Source organism: Maniola hyperantus, chromosome 15, assembly GCF_902806685.2.
Source record: "Maniola hyperantus chromosome 15, iAphHyp1.2, whole genome shotgun sequence".
NCBI lineage: Eukaryota > Metazoa > Arthropoda > Insecta > Lepidoptera > Nymphalidae > Maniola > Maniola hyperantus.
Window position 1 is genome coordinate 6,216,960 of NC_048550.1, and position 20,879 is coordinate 6,237,838.

A 20,879-nucleotide genomic window follows, 5' to 3' on the forward strand; every position below is an offset into this window, starting at 1 on the left:
AATTTCATTCACGATTATACTTACATATTATTTCAATAAATATTGCTTTATAATAATATTATAATAATTAGAACTAGGTAGTATTCTTAAAGATCGTTTATTGCTTGTAAAATAATATGCACTTACGTGTGGAAAATGTATACATATGGTAACACAATTTTAGGACTCAATTTACTTTACAGGAAGTAATGCCAACATACAGTGTAAAATATTTCTGATCGGCACTTAAAATCACGTCGTTTATCTCGTGCAAAAATAATAATAAATGATAGGTGATAACTTGAAACTTTTCTAATTCTGCGAGTACAAATTAATAAAATTAAAATATTTTATTGCAAATTAAAAGTATTATGAAACATTCATAGACGTAACGTGAAATGTCACTGTCAAGTGTCAGTAGATTATTATCTTATGAATTATCATGCTCGTGATAACGAAATTACACTCAGCGTTTTTGTAGAAGTTTTAGATTTTGTTTTATAATACGGAAGAAACAGATACTTTTAGCCCACTGACATGTTAAACAGTAAACAGTTGCTTGTTTACAATGTGAATAGATACATGTTTGTGTAGTTGTTTTGAGTTTAAGTCATAAGTTTTCGAATTAAAATGTCTGACCCAAGTAATCCTTTTGCGGGTCTATTAGGAGTATCTGGATTGAAAACTACCAATGAATCGGAGTTTAATAGTAGTCCAATATCGTTGGATGCCAAGCAGTCCAACGAGGAGGCACAGGTTCAAATGATAAACCAACTAGTTGAGAATGTTTTCCATTTCACCATAAATTCTTATGCTATAGATGACCAGTCGGATGAACAGTTGGTATATCTAGAAGAACTAGCGCAAGCTATGAATCCAAAAGTTAATATTGATTTAGAAACATTAGAACAAGCACTTTTTGAAAGGCTGTTGTTACAAGATATTGAGCAAAATGTATTACCCAAAACAAGCAAAGTGTTCAAAGAACATGTAACACAAAAGCAAGTATTTCCTTATTTATTTAGTTCAATGGAAAATATTCAGAATTACAGTCAAACTAATACACAGTTTATAAGGGATGCTTTAGAAAAGATGAATGAGCTTATTATGAGGAATGCTGTGACAGCACTAAAACAGCCTGCATTATTTGAGGGACAAGATTTTTCAATGCAACTAGTGGAAATACTGCAAAATGGAGCATCTCAAAGCCACACATTTTTTAATGAATTAATAAAAGCATTTGTTGCTGATGGTAAGTGGTTATAGTACAATAATCTTTACTATTAACTAGCTAACCCGGCGAACTTCGTACCACCTAACAGTCGATTCTTCTTTTTATTTTTTAAATTTTTCTCGCCCTAAGAACCATCCTCGTACTTCAAGGAATATTATATAAAAAGAATTAGTGATATCGGTTCAGCTGTTTTCGAGATTTGCGATCAGCAACACATTCAGCTATTCATTTTTATATAATATGGAGATTATCTGAAACTGAGCTTGGCTTTGCTCATGGAAATTCTGAAAATCCTTTTTAGTGGTAGTCTACATTATGAAGAAAACATTTCAAATCTCAAATTTCTGGATACAGCTTAGCTATTTAGAATTAATGATTTTTGCTATTTGATTGATTTTGATGTTATTGATGAGTTTATCCTTTTTGTAGTTCCTTTTTTTATCCTTATGCTCAGAACTTCATCTGCATGGACTACACAAATTTTAAACCCCTATTTTATCCCCTTAGGGGTTGAATTTTCAAAAACTCTTTTTGAGCAGATATCTACGTAATAATAGCTATCTGCATGCCAAATTTCAGTCTGTTCATTTTCAATGTTAAGTAGTTTGAGCAGAGCTGAAAAGAAAAGTACACTTAAGTTTTGTTGGGTAATGTTATCATAGTTATAGTTATATTAATATCAGGTGTCTCAGTAGACTAGAATCAAAATCTGATCAAAATTGGATGAGTAGTTTTGGATACATCTAGTTAACAAACTTACAAACTTTAGTCATACCTCTTTATAATATTAGTGTAAATCTATGTCCTAATTGAAATATATAAAAATTAATGTTTGTCTCCGTAGTAATAGACTCTCCTATTTGTAACTTATGCATACATTTAGGTTGCAACAATATCATCAGTATAATCAATCAATCAATCGTGTGTAGCAAATTACATTGCTATGCATTTAGCTGGTAATGAATATAATTTGATATTTCTTTTTCAGAAGATGATGATTGTCAAAACCAATTACAAGATGCTATGATTCCAGTGCTAAAGAGGATTCATACTGATATAAACAAATCAAACTTAATAAATTTACCTATTTACATATTACCATCAATACAACTTTTTGCAGGTAAATATATTTAAAAAACCTTTTTAATTTGCTGTCAAAAACTTACCTAATCATAAGCAATTAGTAAGCTTGAAACAAACTGAAAACTTGAAAAATATTGCAATCTAATGCAGAAGCATCTTCAGCCAAAAATAGAACTGTCTATTTGAAGTCTGAAATATTATTGATGTGTATATGGATTTTTTTTTAATTTATTTAAATATAGCATGTTTTAAAAAAAAAATTAGCCATGTTTATCATGGAATACTCCTATTTCTCCTCCAACTAAGCGTAAAGCTTGTGTTAGGAGTAGGTAAGACTATAGTGCAACCGGTAGGAGTTTGAACCGCCGACCTTTCGCAATCAGTCCGCTCCTTTAACCGGTGAGCTATTGAGACTCTTAAATTTTGTGGTTTTAACTTGCACTAACTCACTTTAAATTGTCACATATGAAACAAATTATTTTTGTATCATCAGGATTAGTATGATTGTCTTAGTACTACTTATCGAAACAATTATGATTCTTACAGGTAATACACATTTAGCACCAATACTGATGGAAGCATGTGAACCAAAGATTGAGATGAATGGGAGACTGTACCAGGACTCTGTGATAGGTGCCCTGTTGAGTTTGTCAGTTTTACCTCGGAATGCTACAGGGATGCCTGAATTTTTCGATAATCCTATGGATCAGGTATTAAGTTTGCAAAAAGAAAAATACACCCATTATCATCATCATGATCAACCCATCACCGGCCCTTTACTCAGCACGAGTCTTCTATCAGAACGGGAAGGGATTGGACCACAGTCCCCCACGCTGGCTCAGAGGGGATTGGCAGTCTTCACACACCTTTAAGAATATTGTAGAGAATTCTTAGGTCTGCATGTTTTCATGATTACGTTTACCGTTAAAACAAGTGATACTAATTAATTTCTTAAAATGCACATAACTCTGAAAAGTTACGAGGTTGTGCCCAAGATCGAACCATCGATCTCTCGAATTGAAGACAGACGTCATAACCACTAGGCTATCACTCCTTAAAAGTACACCGGACACCATGTTATGTAATAATCCTATAAATTGGGTATTTGACTCCAAATTTTTTATTACTTTATTATAAACTAGGATAAAAATAATGACGTAAACTGAAAAAAATAATTAAATCGATCAAATAATAAAAAAGTTATTAGCATTTAAATATTTATGATTAGCCAGAGATAGCGATATAGAATTATGACGTCATTTGACTAATGCCATAGTAGCTTCGTGCAGTTTCATACAAATTTTCGTTTGCGAGAAAGGGATAGAAGACCCTCCCACTCCAAAATTAACATGCCTGTAACTTTGTAAATCTTTGTTGGATTTTAATATTTTTTTCAGCGTACGTCATTATTTTGATCCTAATTTATAATAAAGTAATAATATTTATCAAATTCAAAAGTAGTAAAATACCCAATTATAAGGTATGTATGATATGTTAATAGTGTGTTTCTGATCATAGAAAACACTATGAATTGATTTGACTGAGCCAATTGCTCATGGTTTCAAATAAGATGGCATCATACCACATAATACAAGATTTAAGATTCTAGATTCTTTATTTGCAGAAACATTTTTGTGCTCATGGTTTCAAATAAGATGGCATCATACCACATAATACGAGATTTAAGATTCTATAGATTCTTTATTTGCAGAATCATTTTGTACAATATGATGTTATTACACATTGTCCAGTAGAATGTCACCTTTCCACCAGTAGAAAGTTTTCGGCAACATCTTAACTAGGAAATATAGAGGACGGCGAAAAAATGGAGATTAGATTGCATTTTTAAGATGTTTAGTGTTGGACATATTCAGTTTTATTTGAAAACACATTTTCGCGGCTGTATATTTATATTTTATCTGTACAGTTTTGTTTTAATTTTTATGTAGAACTCAATCAGTACCAGTTTTTATTTTTCCTTTCAGGCAGCCACCTCAATGATCGAAACATCAATCTGGAATGCCTCATCGCATCTTACGAATAATTTACACAAAATATTTTTGACTCTGCTAAAAGGTGGTCCGACAATAAAAAATAGATTATTGTCATGGATAGGAAAGTGTTTGAAAACCAATGTTGCTAGAGGAAAACTTTGGAATGTTCAGGTAAAGTTTAAATCTTTCTTTATATATGTATTCCTCTTTGCCGAGGGTCGTGACTTCTTTTCATCAATCCATAGCTAGAGCCTCAATAGCTCAACGGGTAAAGCAGTGGTCTGAAAACCGAATGGTCGACGGTTCAAACCCCGCCCGCTGCACTATTGTCGTACCTACTCCTAGCACAAGCCTGAAACTTAATTGGAACTCACTAATGCCTGGTTTCTGAGGTACTTTTAACGACGGTTTATCTATTCAATAGCGCTTTTAATCCGATAACTCGAGACAGTGAGTTTCTGAACAACGCAATACAAGATAAACTCCGTTTAAACTTAACTGGCCAATGTGCGCCGTTTATCGACTCCATAAAGTTATTTAAGAGAATCAATCACCGATATAAATATTAAACGGATTCTTAAAAAATATTTTATTGATTTAAACACATGACCCTTAAAAGGTTGCATGTGGCTTATCCACATGCAATCCTTGTAACAACCTGTATATGCATAGGCGCTCCGCGTTACACAAACCGGTTTGGCGTCGGCTTATAGATTGCACGGCGGCCGGTGCGCGGTGCGAAGTCATTGCACGTAAATTGCGGGTAACATTTCGTTCATTACCTACCGATCTATATTTTACTCACACCCTGGTTGCATCGATTTCTAGCTTAGTTTAGATCATAAGAGGAATGTGCAACATTCACACAAACTCTAGAGAGTTTTTGGATGTAAAGCGGATAAATGTACATTAATTATTTTGGTCAAAATAAATAGAAAAAAAAATAAAAAAAAATTTGACGTTTCATCTGTCTGTAGGTAGTTCATAGTTTGCTTTTTTTTAGATTAAAAAGTATTTTCATAGTAGTTGTTCATTACTTTGCAAAAACAGTGTTTAGCCACTTATTTAGCATAGAAAAAAAATATTATTATTAATAAAACTAGTGTTGATGGCGAAATAAAATAATAATATGCATTTCAAACTCGTTTCCTGTAACAGACCCATCTAGTGACAGAGTAATAAAATGGTTATTGGTCTCATAGTTTTTGTTGCCTCCATGCCTCGAGGCCCGTACCCCCGTTTTGGCCTAAGTCAAACGGAGAAGACCCCCACTGCTGTTTTTGTTGTATTCAGAAACGCATGGACAGTTAAACGACGTTTATCTTATACATAACTTTATTGAATTAACAGCTAATGAGAACCATAATTGACAAGTTCAGAAACCGGCCATAAAAGAATGAGATTTGGATTCTTAGGTTTTACTGTTATTATCAGATGTTAGTGATAATAACCGAGACCGACGGCTTCACATTCTCAACATTCGGATTTTTCCATAGTTGGTTAAAAAAGGTTTTATGTACTTTCCAGGCAGGAGAGATGAGTGCGGCGAGTTTATCTTGCGTTTCTGATGGATTCATGTTGAATCTCGGCGCAGTCCTGTTGCAGTTGTGTCAACCATTTTGTGCCTCGGCTGATGATCCAAAAGCACTAAAAATTGATCCTAGTTATGGTGCAGTATTGGTGAGCCTTTCATATATTTTTTTATGTTTTTATTTAGATATAAATTAGCCCTTGACTGCAATCTCACCCGGTGGTAAGTGATGATGCAGTCTAAGATGGAAGCGGGCTAACCTGGAAAGTGTATGGCAGTTTAAAATTGTTACTATAACAAAACTAATAAGAAAAAACCAAGATGGCGGATTTCAAAATGGCCGCCATGCAAACCCATACTTCCATACTAATATTTATGTGTCTGTCTGTCTGTCTGCTAGCTATTCACGGCCCATCCGTTTAACCGATTTCGATGAAATTTGGTACAGACATAGCTTTCATGCCGGGGAAGGACTTTTAATTCCGGGAAATCAAAGAGTTCCCATGGGATTTGAAAAAACCTAAATCCACGCGGATGAATTCGCGGGCATCATCTAATGAAAAATAAATAAAAAGTAGTACCTAAACGTACATAGTGTTATATCTTGTATGATGGTACGAAACCCTTCGTGTGTGAGTCCGACTAGCACTTGGCCGGTTTATTTTTTACAGCCTGAAGAATGTGCAGCCAAATCCGTGCATCTCGACTGTCTGCACAGTGAGACGTGTTTGTTGCCCGCACGTGAATCGGAGGACGGGCAGACTGTGAAGAGGCAGACAGCTGAAACATACAACTTTGTTACCGAATGCTTCTTTATGACCCAAAAGTGTATTGACTTAGGTAAGTTTTCCTCTCTTAATTACTTTTTATTTTTATTATTATACATGTACTTAACTTAGTAAACTTAGCGTTATTGTTATACTAAACACAATCCAATACCAATAATAATTTGCCCCATTTTGTAGTTTTAGTGATTTAGTATTTTTCAAACCCGCAATTTATAGCGTGCAAAACTCGGGTCGATGCCCCTACGTACCTACGACGCGGCATTGACTCCGAGTGGCCTACTTACGCAACGTTCGTTGATCTCTAGTGTCAGTCAGATATTTTATTTGCAATATATCGTGAACTTTTACAAAATATAAAAAAATATAAATATTTTTTGCGTTTTTTAGTAAGTCTTCGTTTTTGCTAGCGTTCTGGTTACATCCTGTATATTTGTGTATTTATTTTATTAGTACACCCCTTCTGCTCTCTTTATATTTTTTTAGTAAGTCTTCGTTTTTGCTAGCGTTCTGGTTACATCCTGTATATTTGTGTATTTATTTTATTAGTACACCCCTTCTGCTCTCTTTATATTTTTTTTACTTTCAAGAGGCGGCTTCTTCCTCTGGCGTAGTGTCAGGGACTTTATTTAGTTTTTTATTTTGTTAAACTATTGTGCGAATTTTGCAACTGTTTAACTAGGAACAGAACAGTTTAATTTGGACCCATGTTAATCTTTAATTTTAATTGTATCGTCTCCCATACTGGTGAGATGAAATGACTGAATGCTTGACCTTAAATAATTGACGTGCTGTTAAGTACGTAGCATTAGGGTCAGGCCATATAGCTATATTTATAGTTAATCGGTATTCACTGCCTCGATAGTGTAGTAATCAGTATGTTGAACTGTGGATAATGAGGTCCAGGGTTCGTTTCCCGGGTCGGGCCAAAATTAGGAATTGGATGTTTCTGTTAAGATATTCTCAGTACTAGCCTCGAAGACTTGCTTGTGTGCGCGCATTTTCAAATTTTTATTCTAAGCTGGATAACTTGTGAACTTTGTCTATGGTGTGAAGGTGTACGTGTGTGCGCGGAAAAGTTATGGAGGTGCGGCCAGGAGCTGGGGCGTGCGCAGCGAGCGATGGCCGACGTGACGGCAGCCGCACACCACATGCTCGAGCCGGTGCGACAACGCGCGCAGTTCCTCATGACCAAGTAACTACGCGCCTTACACTAATCCTTCAGCTACGGAGGTGTGGCTAGGTGCTGGGGCGTACGCAGCGAGCGAGCAAGCGTCCCCGGGATGCAAACTATCTCTGTTTTAAATTTCGTCAGGATCGGTTAAACAGCTGATGGGTGAAAAGTTAGCAGACAGACGTTAAGACAGACACATTTTTATATTTATAATATTAAGTATGGATTTTACAGAACAAAGCAATGTGGCTAATTCCTTTGTACACAATCTCTAAACTAAACTAAAATATCACGTCTAAATCTATTGCTATCCCTTTCATAATGTTGCTTGCGGAAAAGGAAAGCACTAGACTTAGACCTGTTAATTTATTTTAGTTTAGAGATTGTGTACTAGAGAATCGGCCCCATTGTTATGCCAAATTGTATTTTAATTCTAAATCTTTAAGTTCGCTATTCACTCTGCACTCTCATATTACCTACCTATTTTTCAATTCTCAGGTTCGTCAGCCTCCGCTGTGCGCTCCTCGAGAACGAGATGCTAACAAACCTGCACCGCCTTCAAGCCACCACTTGCACTTGGCTGGTGCAAGTGGCGGTGCGAGCCGACCCTGAAGCTCCTCAACCGAGCTATGCGCCCGGTGCTATGGTGCCGGTGCAGATGCCTGTTACTACTGCACCACCCGATACTTTAAGGTATTATGACGTATACTATGAGATGCTAACAAACCTGCATCGCCTCCAAGCCACCACTTGCACTTGGCTGGTGCAAGTGGCGGTGCGAGCCGACCCTGAAGCTCCTCAACCGAGCTATGCGCCCGGTGCTATGGTGCCGGTGCAGATGCCTGTTACTACTGCACCACCCGATACTTTAAGGTATTATGACGTATACTATGAGATGCTAACAAACCTGCACCGCCTTCAAGCCACCACACTTCAAAAAATCAAAAAATCAATGAGTGATATTTCTTGTACAATGGTACGGAACCGTGCGTGTACGTCCGGTACGTACCCGCACGGTTCCGTACCATTGCGGTAATGTGCGGGTCCGACTCAAGATCCTAATCGGAAAGCTAATTTGCATACACGCGAAAGTAAACTTAGAATCTATTGTCCATACAGATGCATTCCAGAATTCGTGCTAGAAAATGTAGTAGTGCTAATAACCATGGCGCGGCGCACCGTGGGCGCCATCACCGAGGAGGCGGACATCGCCGGCCTGCTGCAGCCCGCGCTCACGCTGGTGCTTACGTTCATGGGCGACTCCTCGCGGACTTACAACCCGCACTTAAGGTGATATTGACTTCACAGTCCTTACTAGTAACTAGTACATAAGCCTCCCCTCCCCCCAACCCTTCCCGCTACCGCTCTTCCTCTTCCCCTACCCTCTTCCATATCTTGGGTCACGTGACTAAGTAACACCAGCCAAGTTCAATCCACGAAGACGCCTCCCAATCATGTGTGGAAACGGCGTATGGTGCGGGGAATAATCTTTACATACATATTATGTTTTTTTAACTGGGAAAGTATGGGGAAATCCAAAAATATTAACTTAAAGACCAACATCTGCTGTCCTGATTTTTTTCTTCAGATATAGTCCTATAGAAATAGTCCTTAGATAAAACTGAGTCGATTCAGCTTTAAAAAATAAGTCAATTTCATTTATTTTTATGGATGAATGCTTGACCAAAAAATTTACTATGCCAAAATTGTTTTCACCAAAACAGGTCTAATGGTTTCCCTGTATCTCCTACGGTTTTAAATAAACACACTGTATAAAGACTTGTCTCTATGTAATTTATCTTCGTGTGCGTGGATAATTATGTTTTCAGACTCGCTATATTATATTTCTTTATAATAAGTATGACGATTATTTTAGGTGATTTTAAATATTCCAGGGCTCGTCTCGCAGAGTGTCTCGAAGCAATGCTGCCCAACCACCCTGACGATCAGCAACCTCTGAGCAACATTGCGTCTTTCTACAGGGAACAACTTTTCAAGAACCACCCACATAGACTACAAGTAAGACTATACATTTCAGGGCCATAGTACGATAGTAGACAACGATACTTTTAGTATCGGCGACTGCATCGCTTCTGCATTGCGTGTTGTCGATTTTCTGCATTTGATTCGTGAATTGAAATCGAACTCGCACACGAATATTTCCGTACCATCGTACAAGTAATAACACTTTTTAGGATTCCATACCTCAAAAGAAAAAGGAACCCTGTAAGGGTTCCTTTTTTCTGGGGTTCTGGGTCACTCTGTTGTCTATTTGTCTGTCTGTCTGTCCATCTGTCTGTCGTGTCTCGCAAGAAAACCTATAAGGGTACTTCCCGTTGACCTAGAATCATAAAATTTGGCTGATAGGTATGTCTTTTAGCACAAGTAAAGGAATAAATCCGAAAACGTTGAATTGGTGGTTACAAAAGGGCTTTACCTATAGATTCTAAAACAGATTTTTATTTATTTTTACGCATAATAGTTTTTAATTTATCGTGCAAAGTGTCAAAAATTCGACTGTAGTATGGAACCCTCGGAGCGCAAATCAGACTTGCACTTGGCCTGTTTTTAATTTTTTGTGATGTAACCACACAGTTTCCGGAATTTTCCTTTTACATGTACTATAAGACAATACTTGCTACCTGCCAATATTCATGATTCCAGTTCAACAGGAAGGACCGTATCATTCCCTTGACGGGTCTAGATAGTCAGACCGTTTTTTCTCTGGAGATATGGAATCTTAAAAATGCAAAAAGTGCAGTACGCGGCAGAAAGTAATGTTCATCGACCTTTAGAGGGAGATAGCGCATTTGGAGAGCATTGTCTCTATCGTTGAGACCGACAAAACGTCATATAGGTATGAGTGACAGAGACAACGCTCTACAAAGCTGAAATGCCATTCCTTTCTACCGCATACTGCAAATGTATTATCATATTATCACACCCTGTATTAGTGTATGTTATTATGCAGCTCGTATCCTGCCTGCTGGATGTGTTCGTGGGGATCGAGATGACGGGACAGAGTGTACAGTTCGAGCAAAAGTTCAACTATCGCCGTCCAATGTACCTCGTTATGGACTTCCTTTGGGGCACCGAGGAGCATAGAGACGCTTTCACGTAAGTTTCATATAGCTTGCCACCATATCGGCAAAGCCGTGCCGCCAAGCGATTTCATGTTCCGGTACGATGCCGTGTAGAAGCCGATCAGGAGTATTGGTTTAATGAAACTTACATATCCCTTCCAAGTTAGCCCGCTTCCATCTTAGACTGCATCATCACTTACCTTCAGATGAGATCGCAATCAAGGGCTAACTAGTATCAGAATTTAAAGAAAAGCATTTGATTGTTAATTGGCTTCTTTCTTCACTCTGGGCTGGTTTCCGCACTTAAACGTTTCCGTCTGTTGTGCGTGCATTGCCCCTCCCCGCTGAAGTCTTCACTCCAGCCATCCAAGCTCGCTCCAGAAGCCAAATAGACCGCCCAGGTTGCCGAGGGCTTCATGGAGTGAGGTCGGGGAACCTAAATGGCGCTCGCGTTGATCTGCTACGCCCGTGCACTCCAGGAGCACGTGCGTCGGTGTTTCATCGACCTCCATGCAGGCCGTGCACAGAGGACTGTCGGTGACACCTATAACGAAAAGGTGTTTGTTTAGTGGGCTATGCCCTGTTATGAGTCCCACCACTTTCCTAAGTTTACCTCTGTCCAGGCGGAGTAGTACGATAGTTTGTCGTTTGTCTATGTTGGGAAAAGCCTCTTTGGCTTACCTGCAGTCTGTTGTGTTAATTGGCTTTTGTTTACATCTTTAAATCTAGCCAAATCGTATCTGCCTGAGCGGTCATCGTGAAATAGGACATCTATAACACTAAACATTTTCAGGCGGTTAGCAAAAGAAGCCGAAGCTAATATGGAAGCAGTTCGTCCGCCGTTATTTCTACGCTTCGTGAATTTATTGATGAATGACGCCATTTTCCTGTTGGACGAGGCGCTCGGAAACATGGCCCAGATACGGACGATGCAAACCGCGCAGTATGTGCCTATTATCTCACACACTAGCTGAAATTTGATATACAGTGGAAACTCGATTAACCGGACTAATTGTTGTCGTTAGGGATTCAGATAATCGAAAATCTGGATAATCGAATGTATGAAGAAAAGTGGGTATGGGTTTTGTGCATATTATGTAGTTCACGATAATAGTAATTTCAATTTTCAAAGTAAGATAACTATACCAAGTGGGATATCATATGAAAAGGCTTTGCCTGTACATTCTAAAACAGATTTTTATGCATAATAGTTTTTGACTACACGAGTATGGAACCCTCGGTGCGCGAGTCTGACTCGCACTTGGCCGAACAATTTTCGGTTGGTAGTCCGGATATTCGCGAATCCGTATAACCGCGGGACGGATAATCGAGTTTCTACTGTAACTTTAAATATGCTATGTTTCTTGTCGAAAATGTACTTTCTAATAGTAAAAGAATTATTAAAATGGCTTCAGTAGCTTCAGAGTTTATCCATTACTAGCTTATAGCTTTCAGTCCGATCCATCCAGTAGATTCAGCTGTGTGGTGATACATCAGTTAGTCATTCAGCTCATCACCTTTTCCTTTTATATTATTTAGAAGACACCTCACACTTGAGTTTCAGTTACAACAAGACAGATTTATGCCAGCTATATAATGCTACCTTTTTGTAACAATGTCTTAAGGCTTCCTGTGCCGAGCCGGAAGTTAAGTTGTTTAAAAAAATAAAATCACTTATTAGCTTTACCGGCGCGGCGCCGCACCACTGCCTCGTCGGCTCCGCGATTTTATTACGTGGAAATAGTCCAAAGATCGCGTCGGTCGAATCACGAAGGGGCGTACCTATAGTCCGCGACAGGTCGAGATGGCAATCGAGGTATGAGGTGGGGGGCGCCCGCACTGGTTTCGGGCGGGGTCTGTGTGGGTGTACGGGGCGTTCCCTTGCCGATTGCGATTTCAACCTGTCGCGTACCATATCTGAATTTTATAATATCTAATCCGTGATGCACTTTCGTAACTTTATATCTCAGACTATTACACAGTTTATAGAATCGTCATTTAGATTGACGACTATTTGATAGACTCTTTCGTCTAGTCTAGTCATATAGATTACGATGGTGGAGTTGACTAAAAATTGAATACTTACAGTGCGGGGTCGCTCGGTACGGCTCATACGATTCTTATTTGTGTACACTCGCGTACGGTCCGACGTCGCCGCAGCTCCGATTTACGTATACAGGTAGCCTTAAATGAGATCGCAGTCAAGCGCAAACTTATCATCGAAAAAAAACTATTACAGGGAATCAGGTGCATGGGCCAATTTACCAGCACAAGAACGCGAGCAGAACCTAGCAAATCTGTCACACATTGGCATGCTAGCTCGATTCGATAACATCCTCGGCCGGGATACGATACGAACGCTCGTTCGGCTCACGGCCCACGCTCCGTACGTCTTCTGCCACCCCACCCTGGTAGATCGCATCGCTTCTATGCTCAACTATTTCCTAATGCACCTGGTGGGACCTAACAAGAAGAATTTTAAGGTGAGTAAATTTAAATTTTACGAAGAATTTTTAAAAAGAAGATCGATGCTATGGAAATGTGCTGGAGGCGAATGCCAGGAGTCTCATGGACCGAATTTCGTACCAATCTCTATACTCCAAGAACTCGGCATTAAAAAACGACTTTCAACGTTAGTACAGAGTAGCATATTAAAATTCTTCGGATACGTTTCCCGGCATGACAGTGACTCCATCGAGCGTCTTGTCGTGCAGGGCAAGGTAGAGGGCACCAGAGGGCGAGGAAGCTCACCCATGCGATGGACCGACCAAATTAAGTCTGCTGTGGGCGGTACTTTGCACGAGTGTACCAGGCTGTCGGCCAGCAGGGAGAAGTGGCGAATGCTCGTGAGGCGTATAACATCTGCCCTCAAAGACGTTGCTTCGTGATGAACACGACCACTCTGCCAAGAGTGCTACGACGACGAGTTGCGTAGTTGTGACAACACATATCAATTGATTGCGATTGTAAAGCAACGTTGACCCAAGTAGTGTTGTTTAGAGTATAGTTGGCCGACTTTGGAGGTCCAAATTTGACCTCTTCGTTTCGCTCGGAGAGCATGTTAAGCCGTCGGTCCCCGTTATTATCACTAACATCCAACATCTGATAATAACTGTAAAACCTAAGAATCGAAATCTTATTCTCTTATAGTGAGTTATATCCGGACGATCTGGGAACCCACCGCTTTATTATCGCAAGAGAACTCCTGCCATTAATGTAAAAAGATAGTACTTATTACATTTAGATCTTTTATTTTAGTTTAATTTAGAGATTGTGTACAACAGAATTAGCCTCATTGGTACTGATTCTGAGCGCAAACTAAATTTTAGAATATTCGCATCTTTTTCTTACCAATGTAATAAGAAAAGGACAGACAATTAATTTAGAACTGACAAACCTCGTGACTTATGGCGCTAGTCGCTAGACTAAAAAAAAGATTCCGACGAATTGAGAACCTCCTCCTTTTTTGAAGTCTGTTAAAAATGCATTTTCCCTCCTTTTTTAGCAATATTAAAAAGAAAAAATGCAGATGCTCTAAATTTCGTTCAGGGAAAAACATCAATATCAACACCGTTATCAATTTTTAGGTAAAAGACTTGAAAGAGTACGAGTTCGATCCGGCGAGAACCGTGCTGGATATTTGCCGCATGTATGTGGAGCTGGGCAACAACCAGCGCTTCTGCGCCGCCGTGTCCGACGACGGACGCTCCTACTCGCCGACACTCTTCACGCTCGCTGAGGCCGTGCTAGGTAATGTTTAGCTTTCTATCCTTTCCTCCACTTCGTCCGCGTAATTTATGCTCTACTAGCTTATGCTCGCGACTTCGTCCGCGTAGTCTACACAAATTTCAACCCCCTATTTTACTCTTTACGGGTTGATTTTCAAAAATCCTTTCTTAGCTGTCTACGTCATAATAGCTATCTGCGGTCCAAATTTCAGCCTGATCCGTCCAGTAGTTTGAACTGTGCATTGACCAATATAATCTTACGTAGCTTTTCAGAGCATACTATCTTCCTTCATAATGAATTGTCATTGATTTTGTCTACATTGAAAATTGTCAACAGTGCGTATCGGCGGTGGTGGTCTCATAACTTCCCTGCAAGAAGTGGCAGCGCGGGTCAGCACGCTGGCTGAACAGCGGCAGCGCGACGAAGAGATCCTGGCAAACGCGCCTGAGGAGTTCCTCGACCCCATCATGAGCACCCTCATGCTGGACCCCGTCACGCTGCCCAGCTCCAGGACCACCGTCGACAGAACTACTATCGCCAGGTATGTGTTAACTGGCTGAGCAGCGGCAGCCGACGAGGAGATGCTGGCCAAAGCGCCCGAGGGGTTCCTCGACCCCATCATGAGCACCCTCATGCTGGACCCCGTCACGCTGCGCAGCTCCAGGACCACCGTCGACAGAACTTCTATCGCCAGGTATGTGTTAACTGGCTGAGCAACGGCAGCCGACGAGGAGATCCTGGCCAACGCGCCCGAGGAGTTCCTCGACCCCATCATGAGCACCTTCATGCTGGACCCCGTCACGCTGCCCAGCTCCAGGACCACCGTCAACAGAACTTCTATCGCCAGGTATGTGTTAACTGGCTGAGCAACGGCAGCCGACGAGGAGATCCTGGCCAACGCGCCCGAGGAGTTCCTCGAACTCATCATGAGCACCCTCATGATTTTCCCTTAGTGACCCCAAGAGAAAACCTTCAGAATGCATCTATGACTTCTGTGCATCAAGATCTGTTAAATGTAAAGGTTATGACGCCGCGCCGCCGTAAAGAAGAATATGAACTAAATATTATATAGTTCGCGACAGGTCGAGATGCCAATCGGGGTATTAGCCGAGGGACGCTCCGCAAACCTGCACAGCGCCCGCGCTCGCCCGAACCGGGGTAGCGCGGGGGCTGTGCAGGTATGCGGGGTGTCCCCACCCCGATTGCTATTTCGACCTGTCGTGTACTATAGAAAAAAACGGATCGAATTGAGAACGCCCTCCTTTTTGGAAGTCAGTTAGTAATAAAAGATTAATTTTAACAATAATGTATTTCAGGCATCTTCTAAGTGACCAGACGGATCCTTTTAACCGCTCTCCGCTGTCTATGGATCAAGTGAAATCAAACACCGAACTCAAGGATCGTATACACGCATGGATTGCTGAAAAAAGACAAAAAAATGATCTAAATATAACCGATACTTCATAAATAAACGTCTATATATTGTACATTTTAACTGAATTAGTAAGGCTAGAATAAAAGTTTATGTTGGCTTACTATCAATTATTATTGTCGCTAAGTAATTCAATACCTAATTTTTTATCGTGCACACTCTAAAACTACAAAGATATTTTCCGCAATGAACTTCATAAATAGGACAGATTACTGTCCAATCCAATCCGATCCATCAGCCTGTTTGCGTCCACTGCTGTACCCAAGCCTTTCCAAGAGTGTGCCACCAAACATGGTCCTCCGCCTTCCTCATCCATCCGCTCCCCACTACCTTCTTCAGGTCATCGGTCCAGCGGGTTAGAGGTCGTCCCACACTGCGCTTACCGGTACGCGGTCTCCACTCCAGAACAAGTCTGCCCCATCGGCCGTCGGTTCTGCGACAGACATGACCTGCCCATTGCCACTTCAGCTTGCTAATCCTTTGTGCTATGTCGGTCACTTTTGTTCTTCTGCGGATTTCCTCGTTCCGGATTTTATCCCTGAGAGTGATACCCAACATAGCTCGCTCCATAGTGCGCTGAGCGACTTTTAGTTTGTGGACGGGGCCAACTGTCAGTGTCCACGTTTCCGCTCCATACGTCATCATCAGATTTCTGTACTGTAACCGAATTCACAAAATAGGCCGGCGAAAAATTAGCCTTGGGATTCCGTACGAAAAAAAGATTCTGTATGATGTGTCGAAATTGAATTGTGCGGGAACTGAAATCTACCTTATACGTTGATAGTAAGCCTATATTGATTGTTTATGTCACGGTGATTTGCATTTCCGTCACATAGACAATATGCGGTGATGGATATTTTCTGTGTGTAATATTTTATATCATGGAATTAGGAAGTACCTAAGAATTATTATTTCGTACATCCATGGCTTACATGTCTTGTCAATGACACCACTGGAGTCTGCGACAACACTGGTGGTGTTGTTACCAAAAAATAATCGTTGACTACACCCCCTAGGTGTCATCTAGTGGTATTGTTAACTAGACTTGACTTTATATAGATATTGTGGACTGTGGTGTTTTGTACAGTACATTGTACAGTTTTTTTATTGTTAAACTATACTTGGAAAGAATTTTTATTTTAAAGGTGAAATACTTGATAATCAAAAATTTCGAGCACCGTTAAATTCGTATGTATAGTGCGCGCAAAATAAGTAACCAGAAATTTAGAAATTATGAAATTCCAAACCCCTGCCGGGAATCGAACCCGGGACGTCCCACTAATTAGACAGCGCTTACCACTGCGCCGTCATAACGTGCTTGACGTCAAGCCGCTTGACCGTCACGGAAGCTCATTAAACGTATGACCTGTGCAAACCGCCATGTTGCAACTTCAGATTGAACTACTTGTTTTGCGCGCACTGTATACAATACCTATGGTATTTATCAATCACTGACCGATTGCCTGAACGTATAAAAATTCTACTTGTTATCGATTCCAAGTGACGAAGAATACTAAAGTACATTACGTATAATATGCCGACTGCCACAAATTTTCTGTCCGTTAAAACATTATATAAATATTTAGCTATTGAATTTTGTGTGCCATAAATGTTTTGAGAAGAATGAATCAATAGTGTAATTTATTACATTAACTTCAACTATTTAATGAGTTTATTACGTATTTCCAAGTTCATACCGTGTCGGTTTTTCTTTTTCACATTGTATATCTTTAAATCGCCAAAAAAAACTTAAGTCCACACTGTGTTAAGTCGAATGGTTCAATTCCTTTGTGTTACCGTCACTGTGGAATTGCTGCCAACGTCAACGGATGACCGTTGTCGCTCGCTAAACCGCCCAGAAAGGACCAACGAAGACTGGCGAAATCCATACTTTGGTTTCGACTTTCGTTGGCACTGTGCGTATACGTATAGTACTACCACATTTATAAGTTACTCTGATGTACCTGCGCAGAAGTCTTATTTTTGAATGGCACGAAAATATCTCGGCCAATCATAGCGCGCGTCCGTCCGCTATTGGTTGTTCCCTACGTGTCATGTTATGTACGCGCGAATTATGAGCGCGATAGCACAAATCTCTGTTGTTCTTGTGTTTAAAATCTTAACGTCAGGCAATGAGGTCTATATTTCATTGGTGTACATTCGGTCTTAGTCGACGTTAGGTTGCGCTTTTCTGCGCAAACGAATTTTGCCGATCGACTTATAAAAGTGGTAGTAGGTATTGTGCCCAGTATTCGGTAAAACATTTTCCTGATGATTTGTTTTAAGTCTGTTTTGTATAGCGTATCTATCATGCAGCTACTAAAAATGGCGGTTTTGTGATATTTGTCATTTTTATTTTATAATATCAAAACTATAAAGCTCATTCCACACTACGGGATATAAATTATATTATAGTCCGTTCAATATTGGTGTTACCAACTTTAGCTCTTAAAAAAAAGGATTCCGACGAATTGAGAACCTCCTCCTCCTTTTTTGAAGGCAGTTAAAAATAGCCCGTAGTGTGAAATAAGCTTCAACAAGAATGTTTCACATAAGTCAACATTAACTCTTACAGAGAAAATAGTCTTAAACTTAGGTTTAGGTTAATCAAAAGACATTTTGTTGAATGCACTCATTAAAGATGGGCATTGTTGTTACTTAATCATCTTTGAAATTATCACTACCCATACATATTATTAGAAACGCGAAAGTGTGTTTGTTTGTTGGTTTACTGGTGTGTCCGCCGCCGCAATAGAGCAACGGATCGACCTTTTTTGCATGAACATAGTTTGACCGAGAGTGGCAGGCTACTTTTTATCGCGGAAAATAAAAGAGTTCCCATTCCTTTATTTTCCGGGATATTCCCTCTGCATTCCCACGGGATTTTTTAAAAACCTTAAGTCCACGTGTACGAACGAAATCTCATGCACCACCTAGGAATTGTTATAAGTCCAAGTTTATTTTAAAGTGGACCTAAAATTACATATACAGCATAGTATGATAAATGCTCTTGTTTAGGAATAGTATGTTCTGCAACAAATTGCTTGTTTCGGCAACTACTAATTTCATGGACTAATTTGCTATCGATTTGAAAGTAATATTTTTTATTGCCAATGAAATAATTTATTTTTAAGCCTCGTTGTTATAATTTTTTTGACTTAATATAATAAAATCTATCAAGTGCGAATCTGACTCGTACACGAAAGGTGCCATCGTACAAGAAATAACACATAATTTTCATGGTGGCTATTTTAAAAATTTTATATATATGTTGTTGCAGCGGCAACACAAATAAATACTTACACATTCTGTAAAAGTTTCAACTCTCTATATTACGATTCACGAGATACAGCCCGCTGACAGACGGACAGCGGAGTCTTAGTGATAGGCAGTAGCGTGCAGGTCATAGAGGCATAAATGCACTGCTTACCCCAGTTGTAAGCTCAATGCATATTTTTCCATTAAGACCTGCCAGTGAACAGGTTCCTACCTAACTAATGCCTACGCTGGCTTCAAACCCTGTGCACGCCAATGGTGATAGGGCATGTTGGCACCCTTCAGGTACGGAACCCTAAAAAGGCAAAAAAACAGACAGAGTTGGTTGTTTTACAAGCAAAAAAATCAATGTGTATATTTTTTTTTTCTAAATTAGGTAAGTACCTACCGATCAATGTATAATTATTCCTATCGGCTGCCAGCAGTCTTGTTTAATGCAACATGGGAAAATGTGGTTAACTTATATTATTTAAGTCATTTATAAATTATCATTATTTGCTACAAAATTTATATAAAAATTATCTACCTACTATTTTTCTGTCTACAGAAAATAAGTATATTGTTGTTCTACTGAAATTTCAGTTGTTCTATTTTGTTATTTACCTACTTATTTTATTTACTTAATAAAAAATGCATAATTAATTCTGTTTGATTTTTTAACTGCTGAATTGCACACAATATAACTAGTAGTCCAATCCAATATGACTGCAATGCACATTGTACAACATTCTCAAAACAAATACCTGACATCTGATTTAATAGTCTCTACAAAAGTTAGACTTGCGCAAACCGCCGTGTTGCAACTTCAGATTGGACTAGGTAACTACCTACTTGTTTTGTGTTTTTGATTACTGTAACTAGGTATAGTAGTACGCGACAGGTCGAGGTGGCAATCGGGGAGGAAACGCCCCGGTCGGGTGTGCGGGACGTCCCCTGCCTCATACTCATACCCCGATTGCCATCTCGACCTGTCGCGGACTGTACTTCTTGGAAAATTTAAAAGCATAAAATAATGTTAGAGGATCCAGTTTATTTGACGTGTTTTGGTACTGTGTAATACACGCACCCATCGATATAGAAAGTAATAATAATTCTTATTACATTAGTAGGTACTTAAATTTTTTTTGGGTACACCAATGTACTGTGTGGGTACACCTCGGGTACACCACCTTCAGTTTCAAGATTTTCATAACTTCCAGGAAAGTACTCTGTGCTTCCAGGATTCGGAGATAACTATGTATTGGAGTGGTTGTTTACTTGAAATACAGATCGACCGAAAAGAGTGGAAAATAAATGAGGGCGCTACTTTCGTTCATGTGGTAACACCGTGTACTGCAACCACAATTGCGACCAAAACAGTATTGATGTTGATATATTTTTTTAATTATTTAAAACACCGGAAAAGCTTATATTGTAATAATAGTAAAATTGTATTTATAATATACCTACCTTAACTATCAAATTGTTTCGAACTCATAATATTCTAAAAGTTTCACACTTAGGTAGGTACATGCACATACATCGATAATGTAACAACTTACAAAGTAACCTAAAGGACCTCCTACCTCCCTAGTAATAA

General features: G+C 39.5%; 1 protein-coding gene across 1 annotated transcript; it reads left to right on the forward strand.

The window, feature by feature from the left end:
* Positions 1 to 218: 218 nt before the first annotated feature.
* Positions 219 to 19,942, forward strand: Ube4A (Ubiquitination factor E4A). Its single transcript, XM_034976178.2, has 16 exons — positions 219 to 1,231; positions 2,202 to 2,333; positions 2,843 to 3,006; positions 4,282 to 4,461; positions 5,818 to 5,970; positions 6,493 to 6,661; positions 7,663 to 7,801; positions 8,279 to 8,473; positions 8,900 to 9,070; positions 9,676 to 9,799; positions 10,752 to 10,897; positions 11,657 to 11,806; positions 13,103 to 13,346; positions 14,451 to 14,613; positions 14,929 to 15,133; positions 15,909 to 19,942. Exons 1-16 carry the CDS (start codon positions 610 to 612, stop codon positions 16,057 to 16,059), a joined length of 3,108 nt encoding a protein of 1,035 aa, XP_034832069.1. The 5' UTR covers positions 219 to 609; the 3' UTR covers positions 16,060 to 19,942.
* The last annotated feature ends 937 nt before the right edge of the window (positions 19,943 to 20,879 follow it).